Source organism: Argopecten irradians, chromosome 10 (genome assembly GCF_041381155.1).
Source record: "Argopecten irradians isolate NY chromosome 10, Ai_NY, whole genome shotgun sequence".
Lineage (NCBI taxonomy): Eukaryota > Metazoa > Mollusca > Bivalvia > Pectinida > Pectinidae > Argopecten > Argopecten irradians.
Genome location: NC_091143.1, coordinates 28,359,626 through 28,380,799, shown reverse-complemented (window position 1 = coordinate 28,380,799; position 21,174 = coordinate 28,359,626). Strand labels below are relative to the sequence as shown.

At 35.5% G+C, this 21,174-nt stretch overlaps 2 protein-coding genes across 3 annotated transcripts in view; one reads left to right on the top strand and one right to left on the bottom strand.

Annotated features, from left to right (window-relative positions):
* The window catches only part of LOC138333558 (uncharacterized), a 38,184-nt gene extending 37,709 nt beyond the window's left edge, over positions 1-475 (bottom strand). The window contains exon 1 of the mRNA XM_069282012.1: positions 249-475. The gene's annotated coding sequence lies outside the window, so the exon portion shown is untranslated. The remainder of the gene's footprint in view (positions 1-248) is intronic.
* On the top strand, positions 472-20,700 carry LOC138333560 (uncharacterized). 2 transcript variants are annotated; one of them, XM_069282016.1, is made up of 20 exons: positions 472-610; positions 2,353-2,467; positions 3,406-3,509; positions 4,549-4,568; positions 6,553-7,332; positions 7,926-8,048; positions 8,475-8,597; positions 10,407-10,609; positions 11,046-11,135; positions 11,499-11,588; positions 12,229-12,336; positions 13,075-13,267; positions 14,261-14,404; positions 15,308-15,393; positions 16,272-16,342; positions 16,503-17,290; positions 17,327-18,001; positions 18,172-18,367; positions 19,006-19,079; positions 20,466-20,700. In XM_069282016.1, exons 2-20 carry the CDS (start codon positions 2,417-2,419, stop codon positions 20,507-20,509), a joined length of 3,963 nt encoding a protein of 1,320 aa, XP_069138117.1. In that variant the 5' UTR covers positions 472-610; positions 2,353-2,416; the 3' UTR covers positions 20,510-20,700. The 2 variants fall into 2 exon arrangements, with proteins under 2 accessions (XP_069138117.1, XP_069138116.1); XM_069282015.1 differs by having other exon boundaries at positions 16,503-18,001.
* The last annotated feature ends 474 nt before the right edge of the window (positions 20,701-21,174 follow it).

Here is a 21,174-nt window from a genome sequence, read left to right as displayed (position 1 = left end):
ACAGACTACCATAAAGGAATCTAAAAATGGTAAAAATCGTTGTATTCTTGGAATATTGATCACCGTGGTAATGTATAGGAAAACGAAAGTGGAATTTATTGTAGAGGAAAACAACATACTTAGCATTTAAATGTGTCCAAATATGCGTTTTACATGGACATTTTACCATTGTTACACAGTTTTACAACTTAAAACATTGATTATCTCAGGTGAAAATTAAATAAAACAACAATAAAAAAGAAGCTTACCCAAGAACTGTTAGCGACCGTCCAGCAAAAAGTTCGACAACTTTGACATGTCGATGAAAACTAAACATTACTATAGGCTAATAAAAGTGAAACCTCCTCCTAACGCTGTCATTGTTTTGTTTGATACCCATTGTGTAATGTTGTGATATTTTTACATGTTGTATTTTAGTTCACTGATATTCTCCAACTGGAAATTCACACACCATCCGATCTCGAGAATAGCATGAAACGAACTCCGCGCGTAAAAACCCGAAAGGTTCCGAAGAAAGATAGGAGAAACCCAAATCTAAACAAGACTTTACCACGCACTTGTCAACAGAGAATAAGTTCGATTATATAAAATGACATTTATGCATCATCAGGTAAGGGTTCTACCGTGAAATTATATTTTTGTAGGAAATGCATGACGATGACCTATTTTGTTGATGCCAGATAACAAAGAAATGATACTGGATGCAAATTGGGTTTACCCAGGACACGCACAGGACACTCCACAGCTGTCCATGGCTTTCGCTTTTAGTGAATGCATGTAGACAGGTTATCTATAGACCTGCAAAGTTTACTGATCTTGTTGAATTATTTTAAGAGATAAATGCAACGTACAAATAAATGTGTATTAAGGTAGGCTTTGAACATGGTATGTTGATTTAACAAGAAAAAAAGGATTATCTCCCCTTGATTAGTTAGTGAAAGTTGAGCTTTAATGTGTCAATGTAGTATTATAGGCATAAATAGCCAGGCTTATCACTTGAATTTTACAGTTATTGATTCAAGACACTTTGTGCACACTGTCAATACAACTGATAAGATCAGAAAACAGATGTGAAAGTTGACAATGTAATTAATGTATCATGTGATTAAACTTTCAGCGAGTCACTGCACCATTTCCTGAAAAGTTGTCTGTCTGCAGATGACAAGTAACTCTGTCAGTAGACTGGCACAGATTTGTAATTAGCTCGGTATGGCGAATTCTTTTCCTGCTTTAATGGATTATGGACTTGACTCTGATAAAACTCTTAATGATTTAATCAATCGTACTATGTAGGAAATGACACCATATAATTATACATGTAGCTAGGACAAATAAACATAAACTTTGATTTGATCCTGGCAGAGTTTGTTGGATAATTGTCTCTTGAACATGATCACTGCTCATTATCTCTAAAGTAGGATTGGACTTGGTCGATTGATCATCAGTAACCAAGTGTTCAGAGGTCCCAGGTTCAAATCCTGGCCTGACTGCTACATTTTCTCCTCTCCTGTTGCAAAATTGGCGCCCAACTAGATAACCCACGGTGGTGGTATAAGGGTTTTGTATGTCTTTGTGAGCAAAGACTTTGAAAAAGGGGGGAGGAATGTGACGGGATTGGACTGGGTCCATCATCGGTGACCTGGTAACCCGGTCTGGACACAACATTTTCTCCTCTCCAGTTAGTGTTACAACTCATTTATCCCTATAAATTCATTTAAGTTCTTATTCAAAGGCTGGAACAGTTCATGACAGATTTTTAGGAGTTAATGAGTTAAGAGCTTGAGTCACACAATTGACCTGCTCAGTATCTTCAGCATTATATTTCAATGCGGCTGTAACACTAATGTTCAATTAAAATCAAAAAGGGAATTTGATCTCTTAATGTGAACAGAAATTTCTTAATCATACACACTCAAAGTGGGACATCACACACATGTATAATCCATGCAGGGAAGATTGATTGTGTAAATGCAATAATTAAATAATTATACCATCAGACGGACTAAGTGAGACCTGTATTCTATTAAATACTAAGAAGTAAGGACAGCAGGGACTTTAAAATAAGATCGTGTAAACTAATAATAACAAGACATGTGATAAAAGTGTTTCTGAAGTGAATAATTATCTGTATTATGTTAACTGGTGTATTTGGCGTTTATTAAGAGAATGTAATTGTTTGACAGAATTATAGCTTTTCTGAAACCTGAACATTTACTTTTAAATTTGTATAGACAGCAAACTTCAACAGGCACTTGTAAAATATATTACATTGATTAAAGTTTAAAGTATGCAATATTATTTTGAGTTTAATTGATTCAAGTTATCTGTACTGATAAGATTCTGTTTTTGTAGATTTTCAGTTAGCTTCCTTGTGGCTTAGGCATTACATATTTCTGCTGATTCGTGATCTGTCACCATGGAAACGGAGAAGACGGAGAGCCAAATCGACTTTGAACCAAGTAATAAGGTAATTTGAAAGTGTTAGATTTAATTTTGTGTTTTTTGTTGTCAAAGTTTGCATTTATGCGGTCCCCATATCCTTTTTAAGCGCATAGAAAATAAAAAAGACTCCAATTTTCCGAAACTCCATTCCAATTACATAAGGGGACCCCATTTTATCCGAGGAGGACCCCATTTATGGAACTCCCAGCACAAATCCTTGTTGTCATTGTCATTACATGAATGTGTATCATTTTGACTGACTAGATCAATTTTATTTTTATGCAAAGGTCATATATCATACAAGCAAGGCAAAATACAAAAAAAACAATGAATTGCATGTTTGGTTGCATGGAATCTAATACACACAGCAATTCATGTTTAAAAGTTTGCTCAGTTAAAGATGCTCCACCGCCGACAGAGCATGAATGATATTCATTATTTGAACAATAATTGGTGTTCAATCGTGTGTATGTATGTCTAATTAACACAAAAATAATATATATATCTTCATTTTGCCTTTGGTGCATGCACAATCAGTACTTCATTCCATATAGGATATAGTGCATCGGAATTTTTTCGGGATGCAATTAATTATTTTTCATATTTTTAACTTGACGTAGAAATAGAAGCTCAAACTTTTCAATGGTGGTAATGGTGTAAAGTAAGTAATTTTTGTAACTGAAGAAAAATACTAAATCGTCTGTTCCTGTTTTTTATAGTGAAAAAATACTATTTATCGGCGGTGGAGCATCTTTAAATGACTGGCCATTGAATTCTTGACATTTGATAATGGACTTTACCACAATTACCATAAGAATTCCATGACCCTTCCCACTTACAACAAATTATACAGGCAAAACTTGGTTAGATCTTCACCTAAAGGTATTGTTATCAACTATCAGTATGTATTGCAGAACTTAGGTGACACCGTATACTAATGTACATGCTTCTTGTCTGTTTTAGCATTTAGCAGAAATGAAGGAGTCTATCTCCGAGATTGAGAAAACAAATAATTTCATCTTAAAGAGATTGAGTCAGCAGCATGAACACATGGACCAAGATAATCTGTGAGTATAGCCATGTTTATATGATAGATGAGTACTGTACTGTATTCGAAGTAATTACTACCATCTAGTCTTCTGAGAAAAAGTTTTATAAACCTCCCATCCCATGGATGTTTTACTGCTAGTAAATAACAACTATGTGATGCTTATAACTTTGTCATCGTAGTCCATATTAAATGAAATTCATATTATGCAACATCTTAACTAGCAAGTTATATGTACATATAGTGGATGTTATGCGATGTCATTAGTCTGGAAAACTTGCAATGCAGACAGAAATATTAGGGAACGGTTTGTTTATAGACTATGTAAATAGACTAACAATCTGGAAAATTCACCATCAAATTGGTTGGGCAGGGGACGGTTTTGGATTTTATTAGCTTAACATCCTATTAACAGCCAGGGTCATGTAAGTATATGTGCCAGGTTTGTTTGTGGAGTACCAAGAGATAAACCACAGACCATCTCCTTTTGTGTGGACATTTATATCTTACAGTTCTAGCTTAAATGGAACAAGGAAGTAATTCAAACCGTGTGGTCAAATTTTTTTTTTTTTTTTAATTTCGAGGCGATCTGCCCCTTTATCAAGACATAAAAAACGAACACGATTACATAATAGGATACGAACAGTAATGTGGGACAAAGTAAACAAATATTTAACTATACAGCACAATGGAGCGCAATTTACCCTTCAGCAAGTGGCAGCCGAAGGCTGGATTTTGCAAAATGTATCCATGCTGTTTGGCAGAAAGCTAAAATATGAGCGATTACTGGAAAGCGTGCCATGTGTGACGTCAAATGTAGTGCTCATTAGTATAGGATGCAAATTTAGTCGCCTATCTCTTCGGTGTTTGTGTAAAGAAGCAAAGTCCTAAATTTAGTCGCCTTTTGCCAGGCAGGCTAGCAAAGTAAAGGATCCTAGTAAATGATCAAACTTATAAGCTTATAAGTTCTAGCTTACAAGGATATTTGCATAAGGACCACTCTCACATGTTATTGTAATCATTCAAATTACAAATATTTTATCCATATCCTTTTTCAGACATTTTGGAAAAGTAACAGGTATGTGAGAAGTATTAGTCATTTAATTGTATATAACTCCTTTATACAATCATCTCATCTACAGTTTTACATTCAACTATCATGTAAATTTTAATAACTTATTTAATTTGTTTTAATTGTATCTACTTATGCCTTAAAAACTGAAAATCTTAACCTTGCATTTTTGGTTAGCAAATTCAATACCTTGTGATTAAAAGTAATTGATACATTGTTACCTTTTAGCAATTTAGTAAATTATTTTATTATTGTTAAATATAATTAATCACATATTTTGATAAAGCATGACGATCTCTCAAGGAAATCAGTAAGTGAATTCAGTTTCAATTTCTCTAGCAAAATGAAAAAGGATTATAAACTAGTTTGGAATTATGAATTGGTACCTGTTTAAAGATGCTACACTGCCAATAGACCATAATAAATTAGTTATATTCAGCGCACCTGGCCCAAAAGACCAAGGCAATATTTGGAATTTAACAAAATTTTACTGGTAGCATCCTTATGGGGTACTGACTGAAAATTGTACAAATGGTTGGGGTGACACCCGGGGGCCAGAAGGGGTTAATTTGCAATGATTTCTGATGTGAAACTAAGCATAGGATAGCACTCATAGTGCATTTGTAGAATTCTTATGGGGTGGAGATTCAAAATTATACATATGGTGGGGCTGACCTCTGGGAGTCTGGAGTGCAGGGCCAGAAGGGGTCAATTTGGCTATTTCCATATAATAATGGTGGGGATTCAAAACTAAAGAAGTTGCGAGGTCAGTTTTGCTATTTTTAATTGTAAGAGTTTTTGTGAAAACAAGTGAGAGATACAGACCCTAAGGGCCTCTTGTCTCTGGATGCAATTTATTGTTTTAGTTTTTAGCTCACCGGTGAGCTAATGTCATGGTGCGGCGTCCGTCCATCTGTCCGTCAACATTTCTATTATATCGCTACTGGTCATAGAGTTCTGCATGGATTGTAACCAAATTTGGCCACAAACATCCTTGGGGGAAGGGGAATAGAACTTGTATAAATTTTGGCTCTGAGCCTCCGGGGCAGTAGGGGCAGGGCCCAATAGGGGAATTTGAGGTAAATCCTATAAATTGCTACTTGTCCTAGAGTTCTGCATGGATTGTAACCAAATTTGGCCACAAACATCCTTGGAAGAAGGGGAACAGAATTTGTATAAAGTTTGGCTTTGACCCCCGGGGGCAGGAGGGGCGAGGCCCAATAGGGGAGATAGAGGTAAATCCTATAAATCGCTACTTGTCTTAGAGTTCTGCATGGATTGCAACCAAATTTGGCCACAAACATCCTTGGGGGAAGGGGAATAGAACTTGTATAAATTTAGGCTCTGAGCCTCCGGGGCAGTAGGGGTGGGGCCGATTAGGGGAAATAGCGGTAAATCCTTTAAATCGCTACTTGTCATAAAGTTCTGCATGGATTGTAACCAAAATTGGCCACAAACATCCTTGGGAGAAAGGGAACAGAACTTGTAGAAATTTTGCCTCTGACCCCCCGGGGGCAGGAGGGGCAGGGCCCAATAGGGAAAATAAAGGTAAATCCTATAAATCGCTACTTGTCCTAGAGTTCTGCATGGATTGTGACCAAATTGCACCACAAACATCCTTGGGAGAAAGGGAACAGAACTAAATAGGGGAATTAGAGGTAAATATTCAAATCCCTTCAGAAAAGAAACAATGAACCTGTATCCAGAACATTACTTGGCATTGCAAACCAGGTGAGCGATACAGGCCCTCTGGGACTCTTTTTTTAAGATTGATTTTGTCCCTAGTTTTCAAGTGTAGTAAAAGTGTAAATTATGTAACTTTCATTATTGAATGAAAATACTGAAATACTTGTACCATTTTGTTTGTTTTTTCTTATTTATTCTGAGGTAAAATTACTGTTTATCGGCGGTGTTGCGTCTTTAAGGATTATGTCCCCTGTTAAAGAGGAATAAGTTTTTTGAAATATTGAATGGATTCATGTCTACTCAGATGCACTAATGGAGAGAATTAAGGGTTTAGAGCAGAAAGAACAGGAGCAGGACAAGGAAATCAAGCAGTTAATGGAGACTGTGATGGAGCTCGGAGAAAACATCTCTGGTATGTGTGTCAGTGTAGACACGATCAAGACTTCGATCGCAAAAGGAAGTTATGGTCGGCGTCATCGGAGACAACGAGGACCTATGACCTCAGAACAGGAGAAATCTGAGGAATTAGCAGGAGAACTTGAAGGGAAGAGTTTAGTATCTGATCAAACTTCAAATAGAACTTCTACAGAGGTATCAGTTTCAAATAATCCTACAGTGGCTGGTAGTCAGCAAAGTCGGTCGTCAAGGGAGACAGGTGAAGGATCTGAACAACAGTCAGTGTTGGTAGAGAAACAAAGTCAACAAGGGTCGCAGAAATTTGAGTCAATGGAAATGGTAAGAGAGCAATCTCTTAATCATAATGACAATGCTTTCAGTGATAGAACAAAGGACTCTCAAAATGTTCAAAATTCACAAAATAATTTGGAGGTAATGAATGAAAATGTGCAGAATTCTCAGCGGGTTCCTGAAGCTGGTGCAGAAGGTGTCAATGGGACAAGTTTGGTAAATGATACTGCAGGGGCCGGGGGTCATGTGACAGCTACTCTTGATGAACGGCCATCGAAGGAAAGTGTAGAAGGACTTGATGAAAGACCATCAGAGGAGAGTGTAGAAGGACACATAGTGAACGGTATCATCAGTAATGAGATGTGGAATTCCGTAGTAGAAGCTGAGGCTAACAAAGGTGAGATAACATTTGTGTTGTCATCATCAGCAATTTTGGTTGGGAATATTTCGGACCTGATTTTAGCCCTTTTGGTAAAAATACCCAAATGTATTATTTTGTATTTTTCTAGCTCTATTGTCCCTACCAGAAATTGTCAATTTCACAAAATATTCAGAATTTACATGTTTCAGAAAGATTTTACATGTATATAGATTCTTAATTTTTTATGTGTTCACCAAGAAATGGAACATATGGCTAAACATTGTTTGAAAGATGGACATATATTTTTTTTGTAATACTTTTAGCTGATCTGAACTTAGATAGATTGTTTTTAATCAATGTTGCAAGATAAAAAATATACAATGTCAGTGTCTGAAAATATAAGCTGTGTTTTTTCTTAACCCTCACCAAAGCTTGTAATTTTTCGACGCTGGCCATGTATTCTGTATATATAAGCTGACATATTTAGTTTTACATAAAATTATTCTTACAAAAGGGATATAACAGAGAAAGTCTTATATTAATTTATAACACCAAAGAGTCATGTATTTCAAATGAAAGAACTGTTAGCCTGACAGATTGATGAGTTTAATTTATTTCAATCTTTCCAGCTAAAGAGAGTTGTCTTCCCTGTGGTGACGGAATCAATACGGTATTTGTAGTGGATATCTCGGACAGTATGAAGGAAGGTGGTCTACAACAAGCCAAGGACACAATGAATGAGATGATAGATTGTAAGTCTATGTACAATATTTATCTGTCAACATCTATCAAATGCTTTAATTTAAGATGGTTTAATTGCTCAGTCTACACATTGTACTAATTAAACGATAAGCTATAAAATTTAATTCACAAAGGCTTTGGTTCATCAAAATACTAAAAAGTACCTATGAACCCAATGGGACTAATTCGTGTACCACCTGTTACCCAATGATATTTTGTATGGGTCTAATATCTCAAGTGGTGATGGAACGTAACTCTTTGTTATCTTCCTGCTTAACTGATGTAGCATGAGATATCATCTTTTAACGTCATTTTATCACCAACAGAAACAATAGTCTGGCACAAACGTCATCAGGTTTCATGTTGTGCTTGAATTAGTCACATTACAGAGAATTCTTAATTATCAATCTATTTCTGACAATTTTTTAATGTTTCAGGGATGGAGATGGTAGCAAGAGAAGAGAGCGTCGAAGAAAATGTTGGTGTGGTGACGTTTGGTCACATCACACAATGTAGACATTATCTAACAAAGGATTATACTTCAGTACGGGAATGTATTGGTAAGTTACCATAGCAACTTTTGGTCACATGACACCAGACATTGTCTAACAAAGCACATATAGGGATTGGATGTATTTTTCTAATTTTCATAGTGGCTATGAATAGCAGAAGCTATCTACATATCTTCCGTGGAGCGCGTCTGCTATTCATAGCCGCTATGAAAATCAGAAAAATACATTCAATCCATATATTTACATTAGAATAATTTATGAAAATAGATATTATTGAAAGTTTTTTTATATTATATTTAAAATATACGAGAAACGAGATTAATAGAACAGCTGGATGACGAAGTAATTCTACGATGTCGCGTTTTCAAGCTTCCGCCTTCCAGTTGACGTTTTTTATGCAAATGACAAACGATAAACAAGAAATATACTTAAAATAATATTTGAATGACTTATTACAGTAAGCCTTAGTTGATTCTATATCAAGAAACAACACATTAGATATTATACATTAAAATATGGTGGGGGACTATTTTTATTGATATGAAACATAGGCGCATTGTTTGAAATCAGCTGATCGATGCACGAGAATCGTTGTAATCATAGTGTATTCATAGTGTTTTCATAGGCAAATGTTTGTTTTCGTCAGTTGGTTGATTCATATAGTGACGAAACACTCAGAATGTAAATAAACATCAATGAGGGAATGTATTGGTAAGTTACCATAGCAACTTTTGGTCACATGACACCAGACATTGTCTAACAAAGCACATACATCAATGAGGGAATGTATTGGTAAGTTACCACAGCAACCTTTGGTCACATGACACCAGACAATGTCTAACAAAGCACATACATCAATGAGGGAATGTATTGGTAAGTTACCATAGCAACTTTTGGTCACATAACACCAGACATTGTCTAACAAAGCACATACATCAATGAGGGAATGTATTGGTAAGTTACCATAACAACTTTTGGTCACATGATACCAGACATTGTCTAACAAAGCACATACATCAATGAGGGAATGTATTGGTAAGTTACCATAGCAAACTTTGGTCACATGACACCAGACATTGTCTAACAAAACACATACATCAATGAGGGAATGTATTGGTAAGTTATCATAGCAACTTTTGGTCACATGACACCAGACATTGTCTAACAAAGCACATACATAAATGAGGGAATGTATTGGTAAGTTACCATAGCAACTTTTGGTCACATGTTCACCCAATAATGAAGAATTATTTTAATTTACCACTGTCACCTAATATTACATAAAAATATGCAGATAAAATGTTGGATTGGACATTTATATGGTAACGTTACTTCGGTATTTCCAAATCCTGTATTCGTAGTGCATCTAGCTAGTATTCGGAGGGATCCAGGTCCAGGTTCAGATCACTGCTCATCCACTATGTTTACTTCTCTCTGTTAAATATTCAAGAGCTCTTTAGGGTAGCTGCTTGTATAGCCTCGGTTAGCTGTATATAATGTTTAAAGATCCTGGGTTTAAATCTTGTTCTTGACTCTTTATTAATGATATTCTGTTGTCCTGTTACACAAATTAATAAATATGTTAAAAAGAGTATCAAAGAATTATTTTCAATATCTTTTGGGTTTACGAAGTCATAATAGACAAAAAATTTTGGACTGTATCATTTTTGAAATGTTCTGTGAAAACGTTTTTCGTGTATGAAGTCATAATACTCGACGTGCAATTCTTTTGGTCTATGGAAAAATATCCTCAAACATCTAACCAATAGAGATTAGTGTAACATGAAATTAAATTATTCCTCATTATAAGCAAATAATGATATTGATTACTAAAAGTCTCTGGTTTCCCTTTTATAGATGGTCTGCATGCTGCTGGTTCCTCACCATTGTATGGAGGACTTGACATGGCTCTAGCGTTATTCAAATACGATGGTGATGCCATGACCTTGGTATGTAACCACAAAATTTTGCCTCGGATAGTGTTGCTAAGCGACGGCTGGGCGACAGATCACCACAAGCTGGGAGGACAAGATGATCCACAGTCTCCTGTTGAACCCAAGGTAGAGACCAAATAACTATGGAAAAAGTTTCCTTTTGATAAGAAGGAGAAATTTATAAAAAGCTAAAAGTGTGCATATCAATCATTTTTATCTTATATTTAATTCTTGGTAAAAGGAAAGTGTAGTATCATTGTGTTACCGTTTGGACATCTGAACCACTTAGCCACTTACAATTACATTAACATGGTACAAAAAGTTAAAAATTTCAAAAGATTGATACTCAAACGTTAATGAATTATAATGTCGATAATGTCATGTTGCAAACGTATTAAAATTATACAAATATAATACATTCGAGTGTCAATCCGTTGAACTTTTTAACAATCCCTCCACGTCAGTGGGTGGCAAGTTTGAATCCCATGTGGGGGTAGTTGCCAGGTACTGACTGTTGGTTGATGATTTTTTTGCTGATCTGTTACTGAATGTTTGATTTCAGGTGAGAGAGGCAGTGCTACAATTTGCCGAGGGACTTGTAGAGAGGAAGGTTCCAGTCTATTGTGTTCCCATAGGAGATAATGCTGACCTTGTAAGTTACATAAATGGACTAGACAAATCAATCAAAATATTACATGTGGTAAAATAATGTTCTTCAAATGTTCATAATGTAACCAAACTTTTTAAGTTAGCTAAAAATCCAACTGATTAAAATCCAACTAATTAAAATCAATATTTCAATATGCCTGCACTATGAAGTACAAGTGTATTTAAAAAATGGACTTCAGTCAAATTGGTTAACAAATTGATTTTGGACAAATCAATGCAATGATAAATTCAGGCAATCCCATAGGCTGCAAAATAAATTCTCACAAAAGCAACTTCAAAGAAAAAACAACTCTGCATATCTTGATAGAATACTTACTGTTGATTCAGAAGTTTGATTTTTAAACAGAGCTTGTTGACAGACGTTGCCATGACAACACATGGACAGGTAGTATCTGTGGATGATGTTTATAGACTTGGAAGACATTTGAGTAATCTTGTGAGTATTCTGTTCTACAGTTACTGTAATAGTCATAATATTGGAAAAACCAATGACATTTTCTTTAGACTATATCAAAGCCTTATGGTGGCCATAATATTTTACTGTTATATATAGAGAGAAGGACATATTTGATATTTTTGTTATTTCTACCTGAAGTTTCACTATTTTAGATAAATTGAATTTGACTTGCAATTTTTTTTTTCTACGTTCATTTCCATTGTTGTTTCATATTATCGTATTCAATCTAATAAGCACTCAGGGCACTTAAAAAATTGAAGAAATGAATGGGCTAGGACCCTTAATATAACCAAATTTGGGGATACATTTCACAAAATCATTGCACAGGGTAATATATAAATCATTTTGCAAAAGAAACAAAAAGAGAACATACAGAGTATTCATAGTTTCAGTCTGCAATTAAGTCGAGGTAAATAAAATTGAGGCCTCACAAAGGGGGAGGGGCACTTTCACGGATGAGGGAACTTATGAGATAGAATACGGTATCTGGTTTTAACTGATCATTACACATTATGAATTTAGTTAAAAAAAATAAAGATGCATTGAAAGTTTTGTGTTAAAGACTCATGATATAGAAAGCACTTACACTACAGGTTTCTCTTGACTGATTTTGTTGTAGACTTGTGTCATGAAGGTCAGAAAACTGCTTCCTCAGGAGGGATTGGATAAAACCATCCTCGGTGATGTCATCAAAACAACAGAAAAGAAGTTTTCGGAGGATGATCTGGTCAGTAGATTGACTTTAAAGCATTAACAAAATACCGAATAGTTGTTTTTATTCACGGGGAATTAATTTTTTGTAAATTCAATCATGAAAATTTCCATTAACATTAATACCCAGAATTAAAGTTGAAAGAATGACAAGTATAGCTTACAAATGTTTGAAATTAACAAATACACAGACATTTCTCGTCGTGAATAATTATTTGAAAGAGGAAATACAAAATTTTCTCTTCTTGAAATTAAAAACAACTAAATGATATCTAAATGAGATTGGTGATCGTGCCGTCTCCTCCTATGTATCTATACCATAAGTCATTGATCTACAATCTCTCAATAATGATACATTTGATTTACATGCATTTTAATTTAAACATATCTTATTTGTTTTTCTACATTTTACTTCCAGTTGGTAATACAATGGGTTTTGATTGTTAAGTGTCTTTTGTACATCTCCATATGAAACACCAAATTCTTTTTAATGACAATGGGATTTTTTTTTTTAATTTAGCAAAAAAAATTTGTCTTTTAAAGTAGAGAAGAACCACTGAACTGCCCTAGAGGTAATCAATAAAAATGATATAAAGTGTCACAAGTATATGACTTGCTGCGTACATAAATAAATGGGAAAAAAAATAATAAAATACCCACAAATTCACAGAATCTTTGGTGTTGATGCTCCATCCTACTTTATAATTGTAAAAAAAGTTTACATGGCTTTATGTTTCCGTGGTAACTGTTTTAGGAGGACATGATGGCTATTCTCGCTAACCCAGCTTACCAGGAGACCGTCAACAAAGGCTTCAGCTTCGAGGATCTCAATGAGAGCAATCCACAAATGCCTCCCATAGGATCGAGAGTCCGGAAGGGGCCAGAATGGAAATGGAAGAACCAGGATCAAGATGGAGTTGGCACTGTCATTGGTCACGGCAGTAATGGTGGGTACTGCCATTCTGTTTAGATACCATATTGCCGGTTATTTTTGTGGGTTTTACATTTTCACAATTTCACAATACAATGCTATGATTGCATAAAATTGTTTAATATAGCCTGATAGTGGAAAATTTTAAAGCTGCTTTAATTAAGAATTCTCATTGTTAGTTGGAATTGCAAAAGAAATTGTTCCATAAAAATAGCCGACTGTACGGTATTGATACATTCTGTCTCCATGGACAATCACCTTTAATACAGTATTGTATGTTTTTCAATGCCTGTTATAAACACCAGTAATTTTAATATATTTTCAACTTCTGAATACAGTAAAACACAGTTATAATGGACCTATTAGGACAAATAAAGTTACTTCATTATAAGCATAGTTCGTTTAACATATATAACATACCGTATTCGACCCAATAAAAAAAAATTTTAAATTGAAAAAAATGAAAAGTTGCCAATAAGACAAAATCATTGCAAATCTATTCATTTTTGTGTAGTTTTGGTCTTTATTTATGCCTGGGCAAATTGAGTCCTCAAAAAGGGGAGGGGCACTTATACGGACATGGGGGCTTATTGGGTGGAAAACGGTACATATTATAGGAACCATGATGGAGGAATAAAAATCGCTTTTTACATGTTTTACTGTACACTAGGCCCAAAGACCTGATGTTAGATCTGTTGAATACATGTCAGGATAAAGGACCAACAAGTGTATTAAACTATTTTAATTTGCACTTTTCTTTCATTCAATGTACAGAAAGTGTGAAAATCTTTGAATGTGAAAATTTTTTACCAAACAACAAACAGGCTCAGAAACCCAATTAAATCTTTAGATGTTCAGAGCACACCATGATGAAACTCTGCCAGTACAAGTTAGTTTCAAAAGAATTGTCATAATTAAAAAAAAGATTACCAAGATTTTGACAACATTTGTTCTAAAGAAATTTAAATTAACAAAAGAGGTTTATAAATTATTTGTTTTGAATTTATAGGTTGGATAAAGGTTGAATGGGATTGCTCGAACATGGGGGAGTATCGGTATGGTCACAACGAGGCGTTTGATGTCGTAGTGGTAGAAGAGCCGCGGCTACTGAGGGTGGAACAGACTATAGAAACAGGATGTGTTGTCTGCCGTGGTAAGATTCCATAACCTAAAGCTATCAGGAAATTGATATTGATCAATTAAAGTTTGTATCTAGTGTTTGTCTTAAAACCTTATTTACAGTAAAAGCGAAACTATTTGTGAAGTTGAAATTGTAGCTTATTTAGCTTTCGTTAAATACCATGAATATTATGGCCCTTTCCCTCGGGAACTGTTCTCTTATAGAATTGTTTGGAGAGGAATAGTCCCTGAGTCTTCAACTCAGGGACTATACCTTGTCAGACAACACTATAGGAGAACTGTTCCCGGTGGAAAGGGCCATAATAGATTTAGTATGTCAAATGACATTCATTATGACGTCATATATTTGGTCGCGTGCTCATTCCCAGAGGAATATACTTTGGTATAGTTCCCCTTGTCAGGTATAGTCTCCTGTAGTCAAGAAGGATAGGGAACTGTCACAAAATAGTCCATGGCTGTTACCCAATCGCATTCCTAGTAATTATCATGTGATGTACTAAACATTAATGATATATCAGCAGAGTATGTACAGTTTTTTACATGTGAATCATTAGACTATAGACGCACAGCGTGATAATTATCACACCGCAGACATTTTGAAAGCTGACTTAGCAAACATAATGGCACATGTAAATAATTTATCTGTTATTTTCTTGTTCATTGTCTTCTTATCTGATGATATTCTTATAAATGAAGCAATTTTGAGGTGAATTACTTGATGTAATGAAAGGGTTATGGTGTCAGTGCACGTGGTGAAGGTGTCCAGTTTTAGAGACCTCCATACCTCCAGGCCAATGTAGATGCTGATCCTTGTTCCATCATCAAGATGGTACATCATCCATTTAACGCTTGTGTTTCTGTCTGTACAAAAGATGGAGATCACAATCTGTTAACTAGGCTGCCATCTTTGTTGTAGGGTTAGACTGGGAATATGGGAACCAGGATGGGGGATTTGGAATGATAGGATCAGTTTATCATACAGAACCTAATGGCCAGGTCTGGGTAAGTCACAAATCGTCGTTACATTCCATTTAAATCATTATTCAGTCAATCAGCACCATAAAGAGTCAATATTAATGAGTTAGCCTATTAGATGCCTGCATGATTGTATATTGTCAAACAGGGTTTCCAGATCACAAAATGACATGATACAGTATGATTTATTGTAGATTAGTCCCACCTTTCCGTTGATAGTAACGTCACAAAAGAATACATCAAAACATGATGTCACAAGCAACAGATGGTGGAACAAATCAACAGTATATTGTATTTTACCCACATCGTTGCGGCATTTCGAAACCCTCGTATTGGATTAAAGTCATATACATGTACAGTAAAACCCTATTAACTAGAGCATTATGGATACAATTTTAATCCATTATTACCCTCTTTTATGTCTGACTTGATATCGTGATATTGCTTATATATTCATCAAATTACAGTTACTGGTTTAACTTGATTAATCTGCAGTTGTGTAATTTAAAAACATACTTTAATTGTTACACATGTGTAGGTTCTACCACACTTTATGCTATGTACCGGTATGTCATGTAAACAAGTAAACATAACTCCAATGCTGGATTAACATAAAGTTCACCATAGACAGATTGACATTGATGAGGTTTGACTGTAATATGAAATATGTTGTTGAGTAACCGTAATCAGTATCTTTGAAAATAAAACAAATATAAATCATACCCTGCCTTCGGACTCCTTTCCTGTCAGGCCATCTTTCAGACATCTTCCTTCTGTCGTCCAGAGCTACGTCATCACAGCTACTTTGAAAGCAGTCTGAAAACTCAATTATCGGTATATAGCATTTTGGATATAAATCGTACATAACATTATTAATGTGTCCTTTCTTCTTTCAAAACACAAAGGTGAGATGGCCAAATGGTCATAGAGGAAGATACAGCTACATCATAACTGGAAAAAAGGACTTAGAAGTCTGGTGAGGAACTTTCTCTGTCTTAATTTAAAATTTTCATGTTGTTATTGTCTGTTAAATATTGATATTTGTGTACGGTGTAAAAAAATAGCAAAATTTTATTTATTTTAACACTTTGTGTGTTTATATTAGCATTCTATTTTGTTTTATTTTATTTGAACAGTGATCCATTTGAAGTGCATCAAATTCGAGCTCAACAGCGGGCATCTGAACAGACATCCCGAGAGAACGCTGAAGTAGGGGCCACAGGAGGTGTACTTTTGAGATCTATATCTAACAGCTCTTCGTCAGACTCATCTGTTCCAGATATTCCCCCTGATGATGAGCCCCTGGAGGCTGCGTCAATGTCCATATATGACATGATGCCACTCCCAAGGGGTGCTGCAGATGATGAAGAGGATGAAGAAGAAGAGGAAAGGGTATTAGAGCTGTCACTGGTTGAAGCTATGAACAAGAGAAATGAGAAGCCTGTCCCTCTCCCTCCGAAGAGGACATCCGAATCTGATGAATCATCTGACCAATCACATGAGAACATGGTGGAGGTCATTCAAGGTCAAATTCTACCCGACCATGATGCTGCTAATGGTTCACTTAGTATGTCTGTATTACCTAATGTTAAAGTCGACACACCTGTATTACCCGATACACCACCAGATACACCTGTCCAAGTATTACCTGATACACCGCCTGATACACCTGTCCAAGTATTACCAGATACACCTATTCAGCTATCGCCAGATACACCTTCTGATACACCTGTTCCTATAATGCCTGATAAAACTGCTGACACACTTGTTCAAAAATTACCTGACGGGACCGCTCATTACAAGACACCTCACACATCAGCTCAGGAATTACCTGATAAGACACCCGACACACCTGTTCAGGTAATACCTGAGAAGATACCCAACACACTTGTTCAGGTAATACCTGAAAAGACACCAGACACACCTGTTCAAGCATTATCAGACAGGACACCAGACACACCTGTCCAAGCATTATCAGACAGGACTGCTCATTATGAGACACCTGGTCAGGATTTACCTGATACAGCACCTGACACTCCTATTCAGGTATCACCTAAAAAGGAACACTCGCCTCGTAGTTTTCAGGAAGATGTTCCAGGAAACATTTTACACAGGTCAATTGATGGAAAAAGCATTTCTTCTGCATCCTCTAGTCAAGATCACACAGCGGTCAAAAACAAGCATTTTAAAGACAACAATATTGCAGTAAATGTAGGGAATAACATAAAACAGATGGTGGGCGGAGGTCAAGATGATCCCAGTCAAATCATCGACGAAGGAGCATCAGATGGATTAGGTGCTCCCTTGTCACAGAGTACACCAGACCCAAAGGCCCTGAGGTCACTTCCTAAGTCTGACCCAGTAGACTCAGGCTCACCCAGAACACCAGTTGGAGGAAAGGCAAGAGAATCTGTAAACTCAAACAAACATCAGTTATCAAAAGTAAGCTATAGTTTGACAGAACAACAGGGAACAATTGTATCTCAACCTACTACAGAATCAGTTCTGGGTAAAATGGCCTCTCCAGAAACCTCCCCTGGTAGTTCACTCCGAGGGCAGACATTCAGTACTGGAGCAGACGGCATCAGAAGTCTCTCCTCCAGTCTATCCAGTGTGATGTCAGCTTCCCAAAATGGTAAGATAATGTTTTGTTTTCCAGTTAATTAATAATGATAATTATATCATGTCTTACTAGTTCGAATTTCATCATCAAAACATTACATGACCATGCATATGCTTAAAACATTGAACACGTTCCTAATTATTTTGTTGCACCTGATATTATTTTGCCTTCATTTATAACAGATACAATGTCAGAAATTTCCATGATGTCATCATCCACGAGGTCGTCATCCACGATGACCTCGTCTGTTGTGACTTGGCAGTGGGAGGATGAGAACCATGTATGGCACGACTACACTTCAGATCAGACCAAAATGGTGGAGAAGAATCGGAAACGAGCCGCAAAAAGCACAACGGTCATCAAAATCAATGGGGCAGAGTAAGGAAGAGATTCTGAATAGAAACATTGTCTGTTGCTTGGAAACTTGTTAGTACTTTTGCAATGACTACACAAGGGAGGGAATTTGCATTTTATTGACAGCCATTTGGCTGTTAATTCTTCGTTATCTGCAATATTGACATAACATATGCAGATAGATCTCACTTTTTTCTTTCTTTTGTTATCACTTTTCAAAAATACATAGGCATACTGAACATTATAAGCAGTAGCTAAGTAGTTAAAATGTTCCTCCAACTCAAAATTCAAATCGCATGTGGGGCAGATGGATTGTCAATGGATTTTGTCTGGGTACTCCGGCTTTCCTCCACCATCTTACTTTGCCTTGTCTTTAAATGACCCTGGCTGTTAAACCATTAATATTATCATGGAGTTGACCATCTTATCGTTCAGCCAGTGTGATCGATGGAAGTGAGTTTTAGTAGGAGGAGGAAAGCCAAAGTACCCTGAGAAAAACAACCTACCTATGGTAGTCAGTACTTGGCAAATGTCACATGGGATTCAAATTGAAAACCCAGAGGTGGAGAGCTAGTGGTATTATTTTATTAAGAGGGTATGAAAATTAAATTTTGAAGTAAATTCATGAAATCCTCACATATGCGATATTGTTTTGCTTACAGATACAGGGTAGTACCATACAAGAACATACAGATCCACACTGCTAGTAGGGCTACCAACCCAATCAGATGTATTGGTAAGTATGCGGGTAATCCTGTTGTGTATAGGGGTCTCTTGTATGCTTAACAATGGGAGATTTTGAATTATAACTTGTGTTAATCAGCTTTAAAATACTCTTTAAAAAAATCCATTTATGACAATTATACTGTATAATATGAATTGTTTGTTGTGTATAAACTTCGGTTGTTTTAGTGGTTGTTGAAAAACCACGCAAATAAAAACGACAGATTTTGTTTTACCTGAGTATTAGTCGTGACTTCTTTCCCTGAACATCGGGAGTGCGACTTATACACCAGTGCTACTTATTGTCCGGAAAATACTGTATATGGTATTGTCACTATTGCTCCATGGCTAACCATGAATATTTCTGTCCATGAAATAATTCCAAATCTCCAAATCACGAAAAACAAGTACTCACAAATATTTCATGTTATACAATATAATATATACATATAACAATGCGTACACCATTCATCTGGAAATTATGGAATTATGCTTTTACATAATGATGTATGATTAAAATGCTCCACTTCCGACAGAGCGTAAATAATGCCCATCATTTGAACAATAATTGATGTATAAATGTGTTTATTTGTGTCTGATTAACATAAAATTGCATATGAAAATAAATTGTTTTACTTTTGGTGCATGCACTATCAGTACTTAATTTCATATGGGACATAGTGTGATGGAATTTTTTCGGGATGCAATTAATTATTTTTGATATTTCTATCTTGAAGTAAAATTAGAAGCTCAAACTTTTCAATGGTGGTAATGTTGTAAAGTAATTAACTTTTGTAACTGATGAAAAATACTAAATGTCTTCTCCTGTTTTTGATGGTGAAAAAATACCATTTGTCAGCGGTGGAGCATCTTTAAATCATTTATTCACAGAAGTTTATGATAAATTGATTGAACAAAATTCATGTAGTATTAACCTGTAGTGTATAAGGTTGAGCTAGGAGAAGATAAACATAGGATAAAGTTCTAGTGACAAGTTGTGGAAAATGTAGAGCCTCAGTGACCTACATGTATTTCCATTATGTAGGTCAATGATGGAAATAGTTACCAATTGAAATATTTTAGGCTTGAGATGAAATTTGATGACAGATGGATTCTAAATGAGTTACTTGGTAATTTGTGAAAGGACAGACTAACTTGATATTAACTTATTATACATTATTGTCCATTCAAAAGTTATAAAGATAAAGGGAAAATCTTAAATTAAGGAGCCTAATATAGTATGGAGAATTTTAAGTCAAGGATTGTTCATGAAACTGAGCCCAGGGTATTACCATATTGATAAGAATTTATCATAACAAATAAGGTCCATTTGCCCTGATGCCACTGGTGTTCATTCAGTGTCTGAAGATACCAGTACATGTACTTATTTTCTCCACAGAAAAATCTAGTGATGTGGCCAATCTTGGAGATGTAGAATCGTAAATCAGAAATACAGGTCCTGATCACTGATCACAGAAAGCTGTTGATATAAAATCGTGGTGACAACATTGGAACAACACAAGACCATTTTTGAATAATGTTGGACGACGTTTGAAATATTAAGGACCACGTTTGCTGCAACTAAGTTTGAAAATCGAGATCATCTGGAAAGGAATATCACCAAACCTTTTTTATTTTAAAGAAAATGAACCAGTATTTTGATATTGTACAAATATTACAAGATTTTGTTAAACAGTGAAAGCCAGTTAGTCATTGCAATGTGCTGTTGCTTTTTTGATGCCGTTTTCATTACTAATATTTTTTCTGTTTTGTTTTTGGTTTTTTTATCAGTACTGTACTGTACAAGTAAATCTGTGTATGGTTGTTGGGAGAACAAACTCATTTCCACTTTTGTGTCTGTTCTTCCTAATTGATGTTTGATAACAAATGTACTGAATTTGCTGTAAATATTTGTATCCGTACTATATAGGATTACTTGCCAATCATACATAATTTGCTTCATATACCACATACATTTTTTTTTTTTTTTAAGAAATAAAAACATAAAACTGGAAAATAGGAGTAATTCAGTTTGATTTCAAAATAATTCATTGCTACCATCATCTGTGTAATTTGGGTTTGCAAAGATTTGACATACACGAGTATAG